We start from the raw sequence: 23,823 nt of genomic DNA, 5'->3' as shown, positions 1-23,823 counted from the left end.
TAGTGCACAGTCAACACAAAATGAACTCAGTGGTATTTGTGTAGATGTTTTCACTCCTACAGCTTTGTTCGGGCATTTTTGTCTTACTGCTCTTTTGCTTATATATTACAGTTTCTGAAATTGTATTTGTATACTGTGTGTGCGGCGTGTATGTGTGTGTGTGTGTGTGTGTGTGTGCACATGCATGTGTGTGCGCACATGCATGTGTGTCCATGCGTGCATGCGTGCATGTGTGTGCGTGCGTGCATGCATGTGTGAGTGCACGTGCATGTGTGTGCATGCGTGCATGCGTGTGTGTGTGTATGTGTGTGTATGTGTGTGTGCACATGCATGTGTGTGCGTGCGTGCATGCGTGTGTGTGTATGTGTGTGTGTGTGTGTGTGTGTGTGTTTCTTGTGGGTTTTTTTTCCATTTTTCATTGTTCTGGTTTGGTTTTTTTGTTTGCCTGTGTTTTCTAAAGAAAGAGAAAAGGGTGTGGAGTTGGTAGCTAGGCAGATGGGGAAGATTTGAGAGGAGATGGGGGAGGGGAACCATGATCAGAATATATTATATAAAAAGTTGTTTTCAATAAAAAAAATAATTTTAAAAAAATTATTATTGGAAAACACTTACTTCGTATTCAACCAGTCATTAAAACCCACCTTTACAGTTTCCATATCCTTAAGTACAACAGAATGACACTCCACACCATCCTTACAAGCCATCTACAGAGAAAGTTCTCACACCTATAGATCCTATCCGGGAGCTATGCATGGCACACACAAACACCCCAGGATCCATGCAAAGTGCAAATAGCTCATGATTCCAAGAGATGATCTACCTTAACAGCTTCTCCGAGAGTCTGGTTCTTGTCAGCTTCCTCGCTGGAGTGCAGTTCAAGCCTATAATTCAACTCCTGCAGTTGCTGGGCCTGTTCATTCAACAGCATTTGTGCCTGCTGTTCCCGAAGTAACGCATTATTTAGTTCTTCACATGCACTCTCAAACTTCTCGTGGGTGATCAATTTCTTTAAAAAGAAGAGAGAAAACTCATTTGCAAGCCAATTGTATTGCTGTTCTATTTGTTCTTTCAGAGCTGCATTTACTAACATAATGAATACAATATGGGGCTGGAGAGATGGCTCTGTGCTTAAGAACACTTACTGCTCTTCTAGAAGATCAGAGTTCAGTTCCCAGCACCCACAAGATGGAGGGAGAGGCTCACAACCACCTAGGACTCCAGCTCCAGGAGACCTGATGTCCTCTTCTGGCCTCCATGGGCACATGGACACATGCACTCACACAGTGTACATGAATATATATATATACATACATAGAAATTTGAAAAATAATATAAACATTTCTGAGAATTTATTATAAAAAAACATAAAATTTGTTTTCCTCAAAATAAAAGGTCAAGGTAAACTATCACTTCAGTTTTTAAAGTATAACAATCATACTTTTAGTGTTATCTTTTTAGTCAAAATCTTAATTTTAAGTGTTAACATTTGAAATTCCAAACTTTTTGTAAAGATTATGATTGAAATACTGTAAGCTGTTAAGAAAGATACTCAAATGACTGCATGCAGATGACCCCTATGTCTGTGCTCAGTGGGCTACGGCTCAGGTGGGTCTCTCTGGCCCAGTGCCCTCTGTCTGGCAGTTCCCACCCATGCTCACACTATCATGTGACCTCGTTTTCTTTTTCCCACAGTCATTATCAAAATTCACCTTACTTGTTTTCCTACCCATATACATCTTTCATGGAGGTACCTGTATGGAACTAGGAACTCATTTTTGTTTTCTCACGCAGCACAGAGGATAATTAAAAAATATTCTTTATGCCATAACATAAAGGATGGCTTGCAATACAGTGACTACTCTCTGTGAGAGTGCTCTGGAAAGCTAACAACAGCTCTCACAGGCCACCATTCCTTAAAGGCACACGGGATCTACATCACATACTCCAATAGCCCTTCTTCCAAGCGTTTGCGTTAGTAAAACAAGAAGCCTGACACTAATCTTGAAGTGCAAAGAGAAGAATGTCTCACAAAAGGTACATCTACACAGTACGTGTGGAAGAAGGGGAACACACAACCTCTTCATCACACCGCCTGCACATGTTTGAGAGTCAGTGCTTTCCCTCTGCATAACGGGATACAAGGTAGATTCAGATTATCACAGACATAATGCCACCTGATTTGAATTCTTTAAAAAAATCTAGATATGGAAGAACAAAAATCATACTTCACTGTATCTTGTCTAGAAAATATAAATTACTACCATCTTAATGAAGCTCTTTATCTCTCAGTTTTCTCACAAATACGACAAAAACCGTTTCTTTGGGGCCCAGAAATTATTCAACTCATAGCAAGAGAAAGTGTTGCTTGAATTAAATTTAAGGATAAATTTATACCATAAGCACGTATATGAGACTAAATAACTTATTCAAAATATTCAAATTATAAGAGACTATAAAGTATAGGAATAAAACTACTCAAAATATGAGAGAGGAGAGTTTTGTCTCCTCCACAAACAGTAGGCTCCTCAACAGAAGGCATCTCAAAAGGGAAGTTTCCTGAGGTGAAAGCAACCCTCCTTAACTGCTACATTCTAACACACGCCTTTCAGGGCTGTTAGCTTTGCTAACCACATGTCTGTATCAGTTGGGAAAATAGAAGTTTAATTAAAATAAAAAACACATGCTTTAAAACCAGAATCTTGGAAAAACAAGGCAGGTTGGTAGGTGAAGGTGCTTGCTGCTGTGCAAGCCGGACCCCAGAGCCCATGGTAGAGGAGACTCCTAAGAGCTGCCTCTAACCCTCACATTCATGCTGCTAGAAACAAGTGATGTGTGTGTACATGCACATACACAATACAGGCACACCCATGCAACTTTAATTTTTTAAACCTATTTTTAATGATGGTTTTAAAATGTTTTAGCCTCTTTTTATAGGCCCACCACCCACCAGAGGTAGTGGGAAAGAAGTTTAGCTCACAGATTAGTCCCACAGGATATGGGGGAAGCGGACCTGTTCAGAAAGGTTCTTTGAAACAACTCCCATCTGTGTTGTCTGGAAATTGGCAGTTTAGGTCACAGGTTAGCCGTGGCAGCTCCATCCACTCATAAACTTTTTATGGATATACTAGTAGTCTAGTCTGGTAGAGTTGGAATAGCAAACACGAATGAACAGGGGTGGCACTACCTAGCAGAGCCGGCCAGGCCTCAGCTTCGGCCTGTAGGGACCTGGAGAAATGCCAGAAGTTCTCAGCCGTGCCTCTCTCAGGGAAGTCTCAAGACCCACAAGTGTTGTACAGCTAGCTCTATAAGTAAGTCTAGCACTGCCTCTGTCACTATCTATTGAGTCCAATTTATACACTCTAAATACCATATGTCCTCTACAGTCTTGCCTCAGCACGTGTCATCTCAGCATGTGCACCTGTCACAGCTGACATCACTCTGTCAATGAGCCCTCACTGATCTTAGCCGAAGCATCAAGCAACCAGCAGCACACCACCAGAAGTTTTTTGGTCTGTTTCTCTCTATGGAGTCCTGACAAATGCAACTCAACTACACAACATAAGGCCAACAACACGTGTGTTGTTAGCAAAGCATTCTTCATCACGTGTCCTTTCACGTGTTTGTTTTAGCAGACCATCTTTTTTTTTCTTGTGTCTGTTGCAGCTAAATGATCCTTCAGGAATCTGTCTTAGTCTTTCACCTGTGTCAGCTTCAGGAAAACACGCCAGTTACATGTTTGCCCAAGCAAATCACCATCCAATCAACTTTCAAAAAAACCCTAAGTTTTTACTTTATGCCCATATGCACACACTGATAGTTAATTAACTAATTAATTAGTAAGATGCTGGGTATGCAATCCCAGGCTTAAGGGCAGGCTCTGTGCTCAGCAGTTGATGGCCAACACACACACATACACAAAACCTCAATGGCATTTTTGGACAAAAGTCTTTAACCTTCCAGGTCCTTTGCATATATATTACAGCTTCCAGTGTTGTGTTCTATAGGACTCCTATATATATGAACATGTGTATCTCTGTGTCTATATGTCTCTCTTGTACTTTTTCTTTGGCTTGTTTTTTTCTGTATGTTTGTTTGCTTTGCTCTATTCTGTTTGTTTTTATTATCTTTAGATGGCCTGTTTTCTAATGAAAAAAAAAAAAGAAAGGATAAGGATTTGGGTAGGAGAGGAAATAGAGATCTGGAAAGAAATGAGAGAGAGGGTACTAAACAGAATATACTGTCAGGAAAAAAATCTATCTTCAATAAAAAATAAAATTGAAAAAAATAACAGAAAATTTTAAAACAAAGCAACCCTGTTGAAGAGACTTTGAATTATTTCTAATAATCAAACAATCAGTGTTACGGGAGAGATGGAGAGAAAGGTACCACTCAGCCATCGTTTGCTTACAGAGTGCTTGAATTCATTTAATTGCGTTTGCAGACTCTGGGACTTGTCCAGCTCCTTTTTCATCTCATGCACAGTCCGTTTGTATTCAGTCACCTCGAGGCGCAGGGAGCGGCGCTCTACCTCAGCTGCGTGCAGCCTTTGTGTAAACCCAAATATTTGCTTTTGTAACAATGCAGTGCTTTTCTGTTGTTAAATAAGAATACATTTAGAAACATCAGCCATTAGTTTACTAATAAGTCAATAGCAATGAGCATTTTACTAAATTAAATGTAACTCAAACATTATACAAAAATAATAATGTTAGTTATTTCTAAACCAAGTAAGTAAATTTATTAAAGGGGCTTTATTTTATTTTAGTTTGCGTGAAACTAAATTATTCACATAGAATTGATTTGAACTATGAGTTTGAAACATGCTCTAACCCATAAATCCTAAAGTTACTATGAAATGAAATAGCACATACCATGATGGGCATATGGCTGCACAAACCATATTTCAGGGCCAGCGTGTTCACTTTGTGAAGGCCTCGGGCCAGCCTCTGAACCAGAGAATCCTTTTCTACATACGTTATGCTCCGGCTGCTACGCAGAGGTACGCTTTCCATTGCCGAGCTAAGTTTATCCATTAGTTTTGCAAAAGAATTCTTGGCTGCACCTATGAGTAAATGTCCACAAATTCTGGAATTTGGATCTTCAAAGGAAAAAAAAAAGCATAAAATATGAGTCGCCTCATGTTAACTTCACAATGTTACTGATCTCAATAGAATGATTTCCAGTTATATAGTTCTCATTCAGTTGTAATAATCCGTCTGAAAAGTTCCTTCCCCATCAAGCTTCAAATGGAAAGCTGAGCCCAGGCAAGGACTCACTGCTGAACTGTGCTCCGCTAGAAACCCTCATGAACTTCCAGTCTGACCTTTGCAGGGAACACCATCCTGCTAGCAATTACCTTCCCCTTCTTTTCTAACACTTCATATGATCTTGGCTTCTCTCCGTAATTATGGCTGCTTCAGACCTTGGTGCCATGACACTTACATTCTCACACGAGGAAACACAATTTGCTTTGTTCTGGGACAGTTAAAATCCTACAACTACAATGACTTATTTTCTCGTGGGATTCCAGGAATCACCCTGCATCTAATGGGCTTGAGGTTCTCTCTGTATGTGACGCAAGCTGGTTACCACCAGATCCTTAGGTCTGTAACTAATAATTATACGTAATGTTGATAAATAAAATGTCACCACTCTTTCTACTGACTAATATTTCAGGTAACTGCTAGTAGGCTTATTTACGCCTTCACAAAAGTAGTGTGATTTCATTTCCCTATTCTAAGCAACTGTTAATCTGTCCTTGTTTAGCTTATGGTGCCATGCATGAGGAAGGGTTAATTTTGAGAGATTCCTCAAATTCAAATCCAGCACTGTAAGTCCTACATTTCAAAAGTCTCTACTACTGGAGTTCATTTAAATCCTCTTTCTATTAAAAGCACAATGAAATTTGAGCAATGTTACCAAATCAAGATGTATTGTATTAATTGTGGAATTATATACAGTTCAAAGTGAAAGGACAACAGTGACCAAGGGGCAATCAGTGCACTTCCTGCAGCATTCAGAGCTGACTCAGCAGTACTCTGCACTCCTCTCATAGACACTCTTTGTTCTACAATTTGAAGCGTGTTCTATTTATTCTCCTCCTCAATGTATAAACAGAAGGAAAATCATCTATGCCATGTAGCAGTCAAAACTTAAAAACCATATTGCTTCAGAGTAAGGCATAAAAATTGCCAATTTGATAAAAGTGTAAAATTGTACATATAAACTTTACTCATTAGTTTCCAGTACATTGACTTCATAGAACATAAGGTAATGTATTTTCATGCTATATGACACTCATTATAAGCATATTCTCTAAAAGTGTCATAGGCAAAGTCATGCAGAGTTTAATTAAAATACACAATTCTTTTGCTAATAATAAATTATTTAGAAAGTAATAAATGACAAAAAATTTACTAGCACAACTGGATGGCATTCAACACATAATGTAGAACAGTTAAGTAAATAACTAACTGTATATATTAAATAATTCATTGTTCAGTGAAAGAAAAGTACAATTTTTCTCTTAATATTCAATATAAGACATCATTTAATATCAAATATACATGTTCCCTGTCTTCAGCTACACTGTATATTTATATTTGTCCTTTATCATTTCCAGCTGCCATGTCTTCACTATGCCAGGCTAGCATATATGGATGTTTTTATATATTTATTGAATTAATCACATCACATTTTACTTTTATAGCAAATTGCAACAATACTGAACTCAACAATGCATTAAAAAAAATACCAAGAGAAAGTAATATTAATTTTCATGTTATATCAAAAATTACTTTTTAAGCAAATATAAAATGTTTTTAAATTTTTAAGTAACATAAAGGTAAAGACATTTTCAATAAAAAGAGCCTTAAAATAAAATTTCAACTACAATTAAATTTTAAGATATACTATTTTTACTTTACTATATCAATGATGTGCTTGGTAGACTCTAACCTCTAATGAAGGCGAAAACTAAATGACAATACAGTCCCACGAGGTACTCCTCTGAATTGTTAAGGAGTTAGAAAAAGATACATCCTAAGTGTGTGTGCTGAACATCATAAATTATAGTCAGAGCACTAAATAATTTATGTTTTAAGGAGCATTTTTACAATACAGCTCACATTTTATCATATGAAATACAGTTGTATAACAAAGGAGGAAATGATGCTATAGTGCCAGGATTACATATTTATTACATGACAGAGAACAAAAGTCACTAAAAATCCTCCTGTTTACTTGTCTCAACCATTTTAAAGTTTACACCTGGTTAAAGGCAATTTTTTCTTCATGCTAAATGCATTTGCTAGTCACTTTCCCAACTTAATTAATATTACAGGTATAAAGAAGCAGATTATTGGTTACACAATTACATTCTCCAATAGAATATGATACTTTCACATCTACAGTTAAAATCTTCTAACAACTCCCTGAGCTGCTGACTGGCCTAGTAATTCTAAACCTGGAAGTGGCAGGACTCTGGAGGGGACACGGAGATACTTCCAGAGTCTCCAGCTTGATCTTTACTTGTCATAATAAAATTCAGACATGGATAGCATAGCCATGATGTTGTGTGTAGTAAAACTAGAAGTCATTAGAAAGCATTACAGAAATCTATTACACTGAAAATACAATTACCACATAGAAAATAAATGTCTACAGTGTGTTTTCTAATTAGAATGAAACTTTTCCACTCAGAGAGAGAAACCCCCTTTAAGCAAAGAGTAATAGTGAATTAACAATAACGTATATAAAGGCATCAATGATGAATAATGTTAATGTCAGAAACTTTACTAATTTAACACTTTGTTTTACATACGTTCTCACAATGTAGCCCAGGCTGACCTAGAACTCCCTATGTAGGTCAAGCTTGTCTTAGAATCTTCCTGCTTTCACCTCAGAGCTGCTGGTACCGTAGGCATATAAATCCTGGCTTGGCTAGATAAAGTCTTTGATCTTTAAAATATAGCAAAATAACTTATTAACAAAAACACAAATTCTTCCTGTTTTGACCTTCCTAGATATGACACTTCAGTCTTGACTTGAACACAATCAGGCTTCTGAGTTTGGTCCCTTTGAGCTGTGACTTCTACAAAGTTTACTAAACTATGCAATAAAAAGTAAGCTGGGGGGCGGGGGGGGGGCGCACGCCTTTAATCCCAGCACTTGGGAGGCAGAGGCAGACGGATTTCTGAGTTCGAGGCCAGCCTGGTCTACAGAGTAAGTTCCAGGACAGCCAGAGCTACACAGAGAAACCCTGTCTCAAAAAAAAAAAAGTAAGCTGGTAGCAACTTACTAGCAGGGGTGTGTCTGAGTCATCTATCTTCAAGACAATCAAGATGTCTTCCTTTAATTATAGAAAAGATGTGCAATAAAATGTGCTGACTCTCTACTTGTGTCCATCTCCCCTTGGATATATTCATAGATGGATTCAGAAACCAAATCAAGTACAGTTGTTTCTATTGTTACATTTTTCTCTTAGACCCAGTCATACCAAAAGTTCAGCTACCGGTATTCTACTCTCACAATGATTGATGTCTCAGCCTTTCAGTGAAAGTTGCATGCTCCCCCGTTTGAGGTAAATGATCTCTTGCAGGCACACCATTTGGATATCTAGAAGAGGTAATTTATCTCAAGTGGGCAAACACTATCGCAAAAGCAAAAAGGTAGCCACCTGTCCAGTATTTATAGAGGCAACATGAAAACTGCGGTCTCTGCCCACTGCTTATGAATACATCATCAAAGTTTATGAAAGTAGTGGTCAAACACTGCAAGCACTTTCTAAAATGTGGCTTCAAGTCCTCATTATGAAACTTCCAGTTTCATGAAAAGGTAAAAAGTAGTGTTAGTTCCATTAAGGCATCAGTATTCAATGGACCTTAAGGACATTACATATTCAAAAGCAAGTTACTTTTTTCTGTAACAAACATATTAGCTAGGAACTCCTATTAGCCAATGTCTTAGTTAGGGTTACTACTGCTATAATGAAACACCATACCGGAAGCAACTCAGGGAGGCAAGGGATGATGGCAGAAGCACACAGGCCAGGAACCTGGAGGTAGGAGCTGAGGCAGAGGCTATGGAGGGGTGCTGCTTACTGGCTCACTCCCCATGGTTTGCATGTTTTACAGAACCCAGAACCACCATCCCAGGGATGTCACCACCCACAATGGGCAAAGCACTCTCATATTAATCACTAAGAACATGCCCTATAGGCCTGCATGCAGCCTGATCTTATGAAGGCCTTTCCTTAGTTGAGGCTCCCTCCTCTTAGATAACTTTAACTTGTGTTAAGTTAACATAAAACTATCCAGCACAGCCAGAGTTTACACGTGAGAATGTTAGGGCTGACATGGGACAGTCACACAAATAGCATATATTAGCACACCTTCAAATGTCAAATTCTTCAAACGTCATTGTTCAAATGGAGTCAAGAGCATATTCCCCTCCTAGAAGACAGCCTGGGTATAATTCAGAATTTATTCTAGATGCCTAACTTTTAAAAATAATCACTTATTGAATTTTCTTTAACCCAAGAATAAACATAGCAAGCAATACCTTTATGCTACAAGGTACTTCTTGGTATTGGCATACTTGACCACAGATTTCCTGAGGTTGGGCAGGAAAAGTCACAGTGATGCTATCAATATCTGATTCTGATATTTAAAGTAGTTTAAGTTTTCAGAAAGGGGAGCAGCTGGGGATGTAGCTCGGTGGTAGAGTGCTAACTTCACATGCACAAGACTCTGGGTTTGATTCCAGAACTAGGGGAGAAAAAGGAGGAGGAAGGAAATCTGGGGAGTCTCAAAAGATGCATAGGTGATCCATAAGCATTTAAGTAAATATCCTTGAGTAGTTTTAGTATCCTGCTGTCTGTCCTTCAATGTCCCTACTCCTCACACTTCACATGAACAGATAGCATGACGTGTGACCTACAGGAGTGACACTTTGGCTATGAAGTTAGGGTTCATCCTTGTTACAGAACACATAAGGCTCCTATGGCCTAATGAGTCCCCGTGTGTGCATCGACTCATGGGCTAGGGAACAGTTCAGGTTGTTTTCACCTCTTTTTTTCAAGTATTATTGGTGCTACGAGCATTTATGCTCACATTTTTATACAGATACATGTCATCACTTCTATTAAAAAATGGTACTGGAATTGATAGTGAATAATATAGCTCAATGCTAACATTTTAAAAAACCACAAAACTGTTCCAAAGAAGCTCAGCATGATGATTCTTTCCAACAATAAACGAATGCTTTCATATTTTACCTTCCTTCTTTCCCTTCCTGGGCAAACACAGTCCTGTAGAGTGGACAAGCACCAATATGAAGATGATAAGGATGGCAGAGTAGAAATATACTCTGCATTTTTATAGATTCTAGACTCCCTATTACTTAGAAGAGAGAAAATAACCAATTTTATTACAGTATTTTAAGTGGGGTCTTCTGCAAAGTACAAAGAAAGCAGAACTCTGGCAGCCCCCCCCCCAATATACAATGTGATTTTATTAGAGAAATTTCCTCTTGAACTTTACGTAGTAATTAAATCAAACCCACCTCTCCTCTCCATTTATGTGTGTGCACATGCATGGCATGTGTACATGCCTGCATGTTTATGTGTGTGCACATGTGTGTACACATGTGGAGGTCAGACAGTGATGTCTGACTTGGCTACTCTAGCTAACAAACCAGCTCCAGGGATGCCCTGGCTTTGCCTACAAGCACTGGCATTGCAGGCAGCCTGTTACACCCACTCAGCATTTATGGGGGTTTTGGGGATCCAAGCCATCTCTATTTTACACACAAGGAAACTGTTGCGATTTCTTTTTCTTCTCTGGCTATGTCTTTTGTTGCATTGGAGACTCAACCTAAGGTACTATATATGTTAGGAACTGCTCAATTTAAACCCAGCATGTGTTCATATTTTTATTTTCAAAGGTTCTCACTAAGTGGACCAGGCTGGCCTCAAACTCACTCTGTAGTCAAGGCTAGCCTTGAATTTGTGATCATCCTGCATTAACCTCCCCATCTCTGAGATTATAGCCCTGGAGCACCAGGCACAGACCACATAAATTTAAATTATTTATCCAGCACCACATAGCTGACATCAGAATTCTTATTTACATCTAAAATGCTGTCTCCTTTATGGCACACTCTACCAATTTTGGAATATAAAATTAATCACCTGTACCTTAAGGGTACTAAGATACGTAAGGGTGTTTCCAGTAAGGTTTGCACTATTTTCAAGGTGAAGTTGGTGGGAAGGGAAAATTACAATTTAATCCTACTATTGGGAAAGAATTATATAAGATGTCCCACATGGTATTTCGGTAAATTCTTTTAAGATTTATGTCTTCCCTTTTAAATTATGTGTATGGGGGTTTCTGCATGTGAGTATGAACACATGGATGTAGCTGCTTGCAGAGATGAGAAGGGGCATTGAATCCCCTGGAACTGGAGATGTGAGCCATGGATGCTGAGAACTAAACATGACTGCTCTTCCAGAGGTCCCAGGTGTGATTCCCACAGCCCATATGGGGATCACAGCTGCCAATAACTCCAGATCTTGGGGATCTGATGCCCTCTTATGGCTGTATATATACAGGCAAAACACCTTTACACTTTAAATAAATTTAAAAATGTAAAAATTTAAATAACTGTATGCATTCCATTATAAGCATGGTTATATTAGCTGTCAACACATTAATTACATTTATCACACTTGTTATTTGATGAAACCATTTAACCTTTCGATGTCTAAAAATGTTTCTTTTTTTCTAGTAAAATATCTGATGTTTCTATTTTAATACACTTAAAAATGAAAATGTATTGTGTTTGGAGGAATTCTTCTATCATTCTGCATTAGTTTTCCTGCTGCTGAAACCAAAATGCCTGACAGAAACAACTACAGTGAAGAAAGGTCTCAGGTGTGCTACCATCACAGCAAGGACAGCCTGCTGCAGCAACACAGGTCATGCCACGCAAGCCTGGGAACAGTGTGCAGCAAAAATCCTATTACATTCTTCAATAAACGATAATATGCATGGTTGGGTATAAAATTAACTCAAACAAATCAGTAGCCTTCCTTTATACAAATGATAATCAGGCCGAGAAAGAAATTAGGGAAACAACAACCTTCACAATAGCCACAGACAGTAAAAAATATCTTGGTGAAACTCTAACCAAGCAAGTGAAAAATGTATATGACAAGAACTTCAAGTCCCTGAAGAAGACTCAGAAGATGGAGAGTTCTCCCATCGTGGATTGGCAGGATTAACATAGTGGAAAATGGCCATCTTCCCAAAAGTAGTCCACAGATTCAATGCAATCCTCATCAAAATCCCAACTCAATTCTTCACAGACATGGAAAGATCGATCCTCAACTTTATACAGAATAACAACAACAACAACAACAACAACAAAAGGAGAGCAAAAACTATTCTCAACAATAAAAGATATTCTGGGGGAATCACCATCCTTGACATCAAGCTGTACTACAGAGCAATAGTGATAAGAACTGCATGGTATTGGTACAGAGACAGACAGGTTGATCAATGGAATAGAATTGAAGACCCAGAACCACACACTTATGGACACTTGGTCTTTGACAGAGAAGCCAAAACCATACAGTGGAAAAAAGAAAGCATCTTCAACAAATAATGCTGGTCTAACTGGAGGTCTGCATGAAGAAGAATGCAAATTGATGCATATTATCACCTCATACAAAGCTCAAGTCCAAGTGGATCAAGGACCTCCACATAAAACCAGATACACTGAAACTAACAGAAGATAAAATGGGGAAGAGCCTTGAATGCATTGGCACAGGGGAAAATTTCCTGAACAGACCACCAATGGCTCAGGCTCCAAGATCAACAATTGATAAATGGGGATCTCATGAAACTGAAAAGCTTTTGTAAGGCAAAGGACACTGTCAATAGGACAAATAGGCAACCAACAGATTGGGGAAAGATCTTCACTAATCCTACATCTGATAGAGGGCTAATATCCAAAATATACAAAGAACTCAAGAAGTTAAACTCCAGAGAACAAAATAACCCAATTAAATAATGGGGTACAGAGCTAAACAAAGAATTCTCAAATGAGGAATCTCAAATGGCCAAGAAGCACTTAAAGAAATGTTCAACATCCTTAGTCATCAGGGAGATACAAATCAAAACAACCCTGAGATTTCATCTTAAACCAGTCAGAATGGCTAGGATAAAAAAAACTCAGGTGAGAGCAGATGCTGGCAAGGAGTGGAGAAAGAAGACCACTCCTCCATTGTTGGTGGGACTGCAAACTGGTACGTCTACTGTAGAAACCAGTCTGGAGGTTCCTCAGAAAATTGGAAATAGTTCTTTCTACCTGAAGACCCAGCTATACCACCCCTGGGCATATACCCAAAAGATGTTCCACCATATCACAGGGACACTTGTGCTACTCTGCTCATAGCAGCCTTATTTATAATAGACAGAAGCTGGAAACAACCCAGATGTCCTTCAACCAAAGAATGGATACTGAAAATGTGGTACATTTACACAATGGAACACTACTCAGCTATTAAAAACAGGGACAGCATTAATTTTGGAGGCAAATGGATGGAACTAGAAAATATCATCCTGAGTGAGGTAACCCAGACCTAAAAGGACACACACAGTATATACTCACTGATAAGTGGATATTAGCCATAAAGGTCAGAATACCTATGATACAACTCACAGGCCATATGAAGCTTAACAAAAAGGAATGCCCAAGTGTGGACACTTCAATCCCACTTAGAAGGGGAAGCAAAGTAATCATGAGAGGAAGAGGGAGGGAGAAACCTGAGTTGGAGAGGGGAGGGGAAGGAAAAAGGAGGCAGGATCAGATATGGGGGGAGACAGAAGAGAAGTCCAGAGGGCCAAGAAAATGAAGAGACATATGTAGCAGTGTGGGATGGGGGTGGGGGTAGGGAGGAACCTCTAGAAAGTACCAGACACCAGGGATGTAAGAGGCTCCCAGGATCCAACAGGGATGACTTTAACCAACATGCCCAACAGTGGGGAGATGGAACCTAAACAGACCACCTCCAGTAGACAGACATGGGTCTACCCACCCATCTTCAAAACTCTCATCACAGAAATGCACCTGTCTAAAGGAAATACAGGAACAAAAATGGAGCAGAGACTGAAGGAAACATGGTCCAATGACTGGCCCAACTTGGGATCCATCCCATGTGCAGGCACCAAACTCTGACACTCTTATTGATGCCACATTGTGTTTGCAGACAGGAGCCTAGCATGGCTGTCCTCTGAGAGGCTCTTCCAGCAGCTGACTGAGACAGATACAGATACTTACAGCCAACCTTTGGAGTGAGGTTGGACATCCCTATATAAGAGTTGGGGGAAAAAACTGAACAGTGAGTTACTATCTAGAATGTATAGAGAATTATAAACTGAAACACCAAAAAAATCTAGCTAATAAGTACATTGATGATCTGAATAGACACGTTCTCAGAAAGAGAAATACAAATGGCTAGTAAGTACTAGAAAGCAGATGACAACAAGCCCTGGAGAAGACATGGGGAAAGAAGAGCCTTTATGTACTGCTGGGAATATAAACTGAGTCAATCATTATGGAATTCAGTGTAGATGTTCTCAGAAAGCTAAAAACAGAACTACTGAGTGATCACTGCCTCACAGAGACACTGACACATCTGCTACTGCTGCACTATTCACTATAGAGCAAGCTTAGACATCCATCAGCAGATGAATACAAAAAGAAAGTGGAAAACATACACAAAATGGAATTATTTCAACTGCCAAGGAAAGAGAAATTGTGGTATTTACAGGAAATGGACAAATACAGAGTTTTTTCTCTCGTATACAGGTTTGAGAGGAGGAGGGGGGCCAGCAGGAAAGGTTGTGGGGAGGACTAGGAAGGACTGAAAGGGGTAACAGCAGAACACCACTACATACATGCGTGAAATCGCCATAGTAAAACCCACTGACTAACTTTTAAAAAGTAATTTTAAAATAATTCGGCTAATTAGCACACCTATTTATTATACTAAATCCAAATCCTACCATTATGTTCTTTCAAAAACCTAATTTTTGCTTTGAACCTATAAAACCAATATTCTTAATTTTGTTTGAGACAGCCTGAAGAAATCATATTACTATATATTTATCTAAAATTACATATATTATATGTGTGTGAGATTTAATTTATTGTATCTTAATTTTTTGGTTTTTGTTTGTTTGTTTTTTGAGACAGGGTTTCTCTGTAGCCCTGGCTGTCCTGGAACTCACTCTGTAGACCAGGCTGGCCTCAAACTCAGAAATCTGCCTGTCTCTGCCTCTCAAGTGCTGGGACTAAAGGCATGCTCCACCACTGTCCAATAAAAATAAATTTAAATTTATTTTTTAAATAATTAAATTTTTAATTTTATTTCCATTTCAATCCCAGTGTGCTAATATTCTACTAATGCATTAAGTATGCTCATGGCTTACCAACATCAACAGCCACACCTAAAAATAAGCTGAGAATCATAAGCTTCCTGGAGCCTAGGTTTAAATACCTGAAATTTTAATGAAATTATTCTTATTTATATTGACCTATCTTTAACTTTTAACTGATATCTCACACTATCTTTCCCTCTGTGCATATACTTCACTGACAGGACAGTCTTAGCAGGGTTACATTACCTTTACTGATAATGCAGAATGACTACTTCCAGTCTATTATGTAGCTCACCCAGAGCATGTGAACATTGATCTCAGCTTAGGAAAACCAGTTATCATTATACATTTCTAACACACACATGCACACAAATACATACAACTTGAGTCATGGGAAACAAGTAAACTTTTAGACCTCGGGAAATCACTACTCATAGTAAATTTTATACACGGTAGAAAAGAACGGACTATTCAGATTAACTCCATCCAACACAGATTTTTAAAATGCATATATCACCAAATGAGACATGGCATTTTCCACTGGCTCAGCTATTATTGCTCAAGCTTCTGAAACTTGTGGCCAGAAAACAAAACAAAGAAACAGTATCTCCATTGCCTTAAAAAGAGAAACTTTGGGCTTGCAAGATGGCTCCGGGGTAAGAGCACTGGCTGCTCGTTCTGAGGACCCTGGATCAATTCCCAGCACTCACAGTATGAGTCACAACAGGCTGTAACTCCAGTTCCAGAGGATGCAAAACCCTGTTCTGGCCCCTGCTAGCAAAAGGAATGCACAAGGTTCATAGATACATACACGAGGCAGAGAGAGAGAAAGAGAGAGAGAGAGAGAGAGAGAGAGAGAGAGAGAGAGAGAGAGAGAGAGCTAATGGTGTGCTTTTCGTAGGAAAAACAAATCACCAAGGGGAAGAATGGAGTAGATACAATTGCCAAAAACAATTCATGTAATTTCCTTTATAAAAAAATACAAAGTTTGTCATCAAAACTTACATTTGTTTATGTGTTTACATCATTAAATACATGTTTAACAATCTCTCTGTGACTAAGTAAAAAAACATATATATTTTCTTCCAAGATTATTAGAATTTGTACCACAAAGAATTTCTGGGCATTTGTTCTTAAGTATATGTTGCTAAGACATAACAGTTGGCCATACCTGTTTTACTAATGACTTCTTGCAGTTCAGTCATAGAATTGATGATTGCACCTAGAAGGTCAGAACTGGTAAGCCAAGTGAGTGCCTGTAAACAGCGTAACTGTTCCCTTTGATGCTCTGTAGAGACAGAAGAGATGCTACAAGTTATTAAAAATCCACATTTAATTTCAGGAACTCGGAGTTTATATGGTTAATGTTTTCTAGTACAGAAACATTTCTGGCTATATCTTACTGGTCTGACATTACATAACAAGCATCTGAAGAAGACAGACATTTCCTTTAGGTTCTGATTCATGACAATAGCCTGTTTCTGAGCAGCTGCATTGTCTGAGGGTGCAGCGGCAGAACACTTGCTTGGCGCCAGGCTGGCCTTAGGGCGGATCCCCAGGCATGAATCTTTAAAAGTTAACAACTAAATCTACCGTTTCCTCAAAAATAGTAAAACATTCCCAAAAAGTGTCAGCTGAAAATTCGCATTTGCACCATTTTTAAACAACTCTTTAAGATATTTTTAACTCTCATCATTTTATTCTTATTTTATGTAGAAAGCATGGATAACTATTTCTGAGAATTTTTAGGTGTCTGTTTTGGATGGTTGCAATTGAAAAACTGATGTATAAACTCTCCACTCTACTGTTAAAAAAATTCAAAAAAAAAACAAGACAAAAACAAAATTCAAATGCAATAACACTAGACAATACTGAAATTATATATATTTGCTTCTTAATATCATTTACAACAAAACAATCAAGGTTAATTTGTATAAAATAAACATTTATAAGCATATACATCTGAAGATATACTGAACTGTGTTTCATGATTTGACATATTACATAATTCTTTGAAGGTTTTATGTAATATCCAACAGCACACACACTCTATTTCACTTACACATACCTTAGATTTTGAAAAGCACAAAGACTCTTACTTGGAAATTTGCGCTTGTCTTTGGGCTCCCCAGTACACACTAGCATGCCTATGCCTTCTTTACAACTTTCCATCCAGGTGAAAAGAAAGGCGCAGGATTGGCCCAAAAGCTTGAGTCTGTGTGCTGCCAAGATTGCAATCACGCCTTTCCGGAATACACGGATCAATCCTTTGAATGGTTTTTTCTTCGTTTTGGCTTCTTCTTGTTTCTTCTCCTCTACCGCTGACAACGCCTGGGCCAGCGTTCTAATTTCCAGTTTGAACAGTTCCAAGCTGTTGACTTGCTCCTGGAGAAAGTCCCTCTGTGTGGATAAGGCACATGACCTGCTGTAGAGGGGACACAGTGCACCAGCCATCAGTGCACACGCTGCCAGCAAGCATGTCTGTTCCCTCTGAGTCCTGGACAACGTGGTTTTGAAATGTGAATTCTCACGAACCAGTTGTTCATGGGAGTTCTCAATACGGTTCAATTTTTCCGTGTTTTTTTCTGCAATTTCTTGAAATTTCTACAGAAGAAGTCAAACAATATATATAATCATGAAACAGAAGGAAATATACTTTTGATGAAACTAAAACTTCCTTTCAAAAGATGTTATGAAATATCTAAGTGCACAACAGTGGGCCTGACAGGTTTGGATATGCACGTTGACCTTGAAATTTTCTTGCATGGAAGCTTTACATAAACTGTAACACATAAGTCTGAGAGCATTTCATCAATTCCTGTGTACTGGCACATGACTATGCATATGTAGGAAATGTGGGGGCTAGAGAGATGGCTCAGTGGTTAAGAGCACCGACGGCTCTTCCAGAGCACTCAGGATCAATTGCTAGCAACCACACAGCAGCTCACACCTGTCTGTAACACCAGGATCCGACACCCTCACACAGGCTTACATGCAGGCAAAACACCAAGGCCCATAAAATAAAAGTCAATAATGTTTTTTAAAAGAGAGAGAAATGAGCTTTCTGGGTCTAACTTCTCCTTTCCACTCCTCAATAATTATTATTTCCCCTTCAATAGAAACTACACTGAAAACTGGGACTTTTTATAGTAAAAGATAGTATCACTGCCAAAATAAACAGAGCAAAATTAGTGAGGCAAGAAACCGCAGTCGACGAGCTGTCTGCCATTTCTGATTTGGAGAAACTGGAGCAGAGTAAGAGCCTTTGTTTCATCTCTTAAGTGCCCAGGCAGAGCAGCACACTCCAGCTCCAGAGAGGGAGGAAAGAACAATGTTGAGCTGGGCCTTTGTAGCTCTCTGGCCCTTTTACCAGAATTAACATTCTTAGAATTCAAATTTTAACTTGAAACCAAAAGTAAATCTTAACTGGAAGAACCATAACTAGAAGTAAATTGGCTATCTATGAGCTCTTCTGTGCAATCATTCTGGTTTTTGGAGGTAAAAGGAGAAAGGGTTTTAAACTAACAGGTTCCACTTTACTACTCATTTATCGTTCAATTAACATTACAGATTACTCACTAAGTTTCATATGCTATGCAAACAGATGCCAATCATTATTACAGTCCAATGCTACAGCAGATACATGCCGAGTTGTCTGGGTACCAAAGGGCAAGTGACAAAATGATGCTCACAAACTTTTGGAGAGACATGACGGTTAAAGGAGAAGGGGGAGTGAGACAGACAAGAGAGAAAAATTTAAACCTACACCATTAAGAGGAGGCTACATAAGAGCTACCTTTTAATATTTTAGTCTAACCTCTCAACCAACCATGATTTAACAGCCACGCTTACATTTTTATTTTCAAAGGGAACCATCGTGACATAGCCATGAACCTCTTTGTCTCTGAGCAAACTAAGGGAGGTCAGTTCTAGCCTGACAGTCATTTAGAAACAGGGCCATATTATCCTCAGCATGCGCGTGGCAGAGTCAAGTTCTGTCTTCATAACGAGGATCCTTCAGGGACATTAAAGGAACTATTTCTCTTTGTACTGCTGGTTTAAACTGTACTATGTGAAAAATTTAAAGTTGATCTTTGGGAGAGGTATATGATGTCTTATTCAAGAGCTGCCCGGTGAACAACCAGAAGAACAAAAGGCACTTGTAAAATTCACGTTGGCAGGAGCACCTCAAAAAGCTATCAGCATCTAAGGCAAGTCATACAAACAAGCAAGCCACAGTGCAAGGTGCCGTGTGCAAAGGCTACCATCGGTACTGCTGTTGGGCAACGGCAAGGTCACCTCAAGCTAGCAGACACGACAACCGAGGAAAATAAATCCTAGGAGACAGTCTCGCAAATACGGAGCAGAGGGAGACACTCAGGCACGGGGAAGCACTGAAAGGGAAAAGGAAGGCATGGGGGAAAAAGGTCACAGTTTGAAGGACTTAATTTATTGTGTGCCCTCCTTTCAGTAAAGGAAAAATTGAATTTTAGAAATGCATTTTCTAATGAATGGGACAGGAAATGTGTGAGGTAGCTCACAGAATGGAACTATCAAGGGAGACGACCCAAGCCCAGGAAGAGCAATACTACGCTAACCTTTCTCACAGGCAGGTCCTAATCTAGGACTTTTATGACTAGAGTGCCTCAGTGGCTAGCGACTGAGGCCAGGAAGCTAGGAGCAGGGCTAGCAAAGGGAGAAAGGAGGCAGAAGGCATGTGCTATGGTGGCAGAGGAGGCCAACGCTGGGGGCAGAATGGTTTGAGCAGGGATGGGAGGTAAGAGACTGTAGAGCAGAGGGGATAGGGGGATGCTTAGCTAATGTTTTAAATGTCTGAGAGGAAGTATCCTGCATAGATGGCCAATGCTGTTTCTAGAAGCTATGATACCGGATATGGGCTGCCTGCCCCCCATGAGCTGTTAGTGAGGGTGACCCCAAAGGACTTGAAAAGAATACAAACTATTACCTTTGTCCTTCGTTGCCTACCACAACTAGTGACCCTCTTACTAAAGACAGTACACACTTTGGTTGCAGGACATCAGAAAAATCATACTGGAACTCAAATGAAGGTTCCCTCCCTGTTGGTTAGCTTTCATAGAGCCAGAAGATGCTATATAAGCTGCTAGAAGAGAAAAACCAACACTAGTCTCACTGAGCTGTGAACCTTGCAAGCTGTGATACCAAACTGCTTGGGCAAGATACAGTTACAGGTGCAATCGATACATGGCTGTTGGTGACCAGCCACTCTCAGCTTAGATCTGAGGCCCAGCTCACTGAAGGGAATCCATGCCCAGTACTGCAAACCTAGTCACCATAGCTGGGAGGTCACAGGCCCCAGGCAGGCGGATGCAGAAGCTGAGAGGAGGGGCTCACAGCTGCTAGTGTTGTTTTGGTGAACAGACATGGTGTCAGACTGCCTTCCGAATACTTACGTTTCCACACCACAGTACTTCTCTCCCAGTCTTAGGCTGCTGTTTGCTGTGGACAACAGTCAATGCAAACACTCATACCTGATGGAAACTGTTGAGAAAACGTGACTGTTGGGTGTTCATCCCCAAACAAGACATTTATATGACCCCCCTCCAAAGCTTGAGGAAAATTATAGAGGGGGAGAGTAAAACAATGAGAGAATCAGAGATGTGGAAGAGTGCCATCAAGCACTGTCCAGCCCGCCACAGCATGGCTACTGCACTCTCAGGCTCATGGCTGTGAGCGCCAGCACAGGAAATGAACAGAGGAATGGCTCAGGAGGCTCCACCTCGACCTGAGAGGCTGCTGGGGGTGAATGGTTGCTGGTCAAAAATGGAAACATTTCCTTTAGTATTATAGCTACTGGTTAGTTGCTCTAGTAAATAACCTCCCTACCCATGCTGTACAAGTGGTATCAATTTAAACTTATAAATTCATAAAAAAGAAGGAAGGAAGGAATAGAGGGATGGATGGATGGATGGTGTACTGGCTGGGTTTGTGCGTCAACTTGACACAGGCTAGAGTTTTCACAGAGAAGGGATCTGCAGTTGGGGAAGTGCCTCCATGAGATCAAGCTGTGGGACATTTTCTCAATTAGTGATCAAGTGGGTAGGGCCCCTTGTGGGTGGTACCATCCCTTGGCTGGAAGTCTTGAGTTCTATAAGAGAGCAGGCTGAGCAAGCCAGGGGAAGCAAGCCAGTAAGGAACATCACTCCATGGCCTCTGCATCAGCTCCTGCTTCCTGACCTGCTTGAGTTCCGATCCTGACTTCCTTTGGTGATAAACAGCAATGTGGAAGTAAGCTGAATAAACCCTTTCCTCCCAACTTGCTTCTTGGTCATGATGTTTGTGCAGGAATAGAAACCCTGACTAAGACAGATGGATGGGCAGTTTAGTAAGTGAGGGAGGAAAATGAAATCAGGCAGTGGGGAGAGAAAAATGACCAAATATGTATGGAATTGTCAAAAAATAAAATAAAGAGACCAATATCAGAAGTGAGGCGAGAAATAGTTCTCCCTCCTTCTGTAACACATTTTAATTGTTTTTACATATTCCAAATTGTCCTTTTCTAAGACCTGGTCTAGTCACATCTATGGTAGGAATGGTAAGAAATGAAGGAGTGAAGAAATAAAAGTATTGTGTCTTACCTGCACCTACATCTCCACTGAGGGTCAATCTGTGACAGTATTAGCCTATGGTGTAATTGCACTATGTCCCATGGCTCCGCACAAATATCATTAGCAAAGTAAGCAGTGCCCCAGGAGGAAAGGCTGTTTAAAACACACAAGAACATCTGAGCAGCAATGCCTAACAGGACTCCTTCCCTGTACAAGCAGTCACTAAGCAATCTCTAAGAAAATAAAGAGTGCCGCTCTGGGTATAGTAGATGAATCAGAAATGTGAGCATTTGGCAAAACAAGAGCCAGAAGGCAAGACACGGTACTCTGTGGAAGCACGAATAATTCTAAATGCCTAGAGAGAAGGCAGTGGTGGAAAGCCAAGCAGTTACACAACATGTTGTTCAGAGACTCGTGTGGAAAGTTAAGGAATCTAACTCCATCAGGAAAGTTGTAAGAAGATATAAAATCCCAGAACATAGACACTTAATACATGGACATGAAAATCAGAAACAGTAATCAAAACTGCTAAGCCACAATAGAGTCACACAGAATGTGGTTAGAAAGAAAAGCAACCTGAAGGTTAATTCTAGACTCTAACCAAAAGTCAGGCAGACCAGTTCATGGAAAAGCAAAAATAAGAAAGAAACTGTAGAAAGTGTGTGAGCATACACGAGGCTAACAAGTAACAGGTACATGAGGATACAAGAGGCTGACCCGTGACAGGTGTGTGAGGGTACACGAGGCTGGCCAGTGACAGGTGCATGAGTGAACACAAGGCTGACCAGTGACAGGTGCATGAGTGTACAAGAGGCATCCAGTGACAAGTGCATGAGTGTACAAGAGGCATTCAGTGACAGGTGCATGAGTGTACAAGAGGCATCCAGTAACAGGTGCATGAGGATACATGAGACTGACCAGTGACAGGTGCATGAGGATACATGAGGCTGACCCGTGACAGGTGTGTGAGGGTACACGAGGCTGGCCAGTGACAGGTGCATGAGTGAACACAAGGCTGACCAGTGACAGATGCATGAGTGTACACGAGGCTGACCAGTGACAGGTGCATGAGTGTACAAGAGGCATCCAGTGACAAGTGCATGAGTGTACACGAGGCGTCCAGTGACAGGTGCATGAGCGTACAAGAGGCATTCAGTGACAGGTGCATGAGGATACATGAGGCTGACCAGTGACAGGTGCGTGAGTGTACAAGAGGCTGACACTTATGACAGGTGCATAATTGTGTACACAAGGCTAACCAGTGACAGCCACACAAGCAAAAATAAAGTGAGCCCTGTATATCAGACTTTTAGTGTGTCTCCAAAAAATATCTGTGAAAATATATTATTTTCTAATTATATACTTCAAATATATATAATGATAATAATTACCACTGGCATAAATCAGGTAGAGTGTTGGATAGCTAAAAGTGAGGCAGGTTCATTAAAGAAAATATTCAGGGGGATGAACAAGAACAAAATATAATTGCATACATGTGTTCATGAAAATGCTGCCTGTGTGGTAGCACACACCTTTAATTCCAGAACTCAGGAAGCAGAGGCAGGTGGATCTCCAAGTTTGAGGCCAGCACGATTACAGAGTGAGTCTCAGGACAGCCAGGGAAACACAGAGAAACCCCATCTTGAAAAAGAAAGAGGAGGCTGGGTGGTAGTGGCGCACGCCTTTAATCCCAGCACTTGAGAGGCAGAGGCAGAGGCAGACAATTTCTGAGTTCGAGGCCAGCCTGGTCTACAGAGTGAGTTCCAGGACAGCCAGGGCTACTCAGAGAA

The 23,823-nt window shown here is 40.1% G+C and overlaps 1 protein-coding gene across 4 annotated transcripts in view; it reads right to left on the bottom strand.

The window, feature by feature from the left end:
- The window catches only part of Ccdc171 (coiled-coil domain containing 171), a 323,333-nt gene that overhangs the window by 163,481 nt on the left and 136,029 nt on the right, over positions 1-23,823 (bottom strand). For all 4 annotated transcript variants that reach the window (XM_031377774.1, XM_031377773.1, XM_031377775.1 and 1 more), the window contains 5 exons: positions 17,546-18,050; positions 16,618-16,734; positions 4,872-5,098; positions 4,409-4,591; positions 821-1,006 (listed from right to left, as the gene is read on the bottom strand). In XM_031377774.1, the coding sequence (XP_031233634.1) occupies positions 821-1,006; positions 4,409-4,591; positions 4,872-5,098; positions 16,618-16,734; positions 17,546-18,050 (1,218 nt within the window). The remainder of the gene's footprint in view (positions 1-820; positions 1,007-4,408; positions 4,592-4,871; positions 5,099-16,617; positions 16,735-17,545; positions 18,051-23,823) is intronic.

Source organism: Mastomys coucha, unplaced genomic scaffold (genome assembly GCF_008632895.1).
Source record: "Mastomys coucha isolate ucsf_1 unplaced genomic scaffold, UCSF_Mcou_1 pScaffold18, whole genome shotgun sequence".
Lineage (NCBI taxonomy): Eukaryota > Metazoa > Chordata > Mammalia > Rodentia > Muridae > Mastomys > Mastomys coucha.
This window is presented reverse-complemented; position numbering and strand designations above follow the sequence as displayed.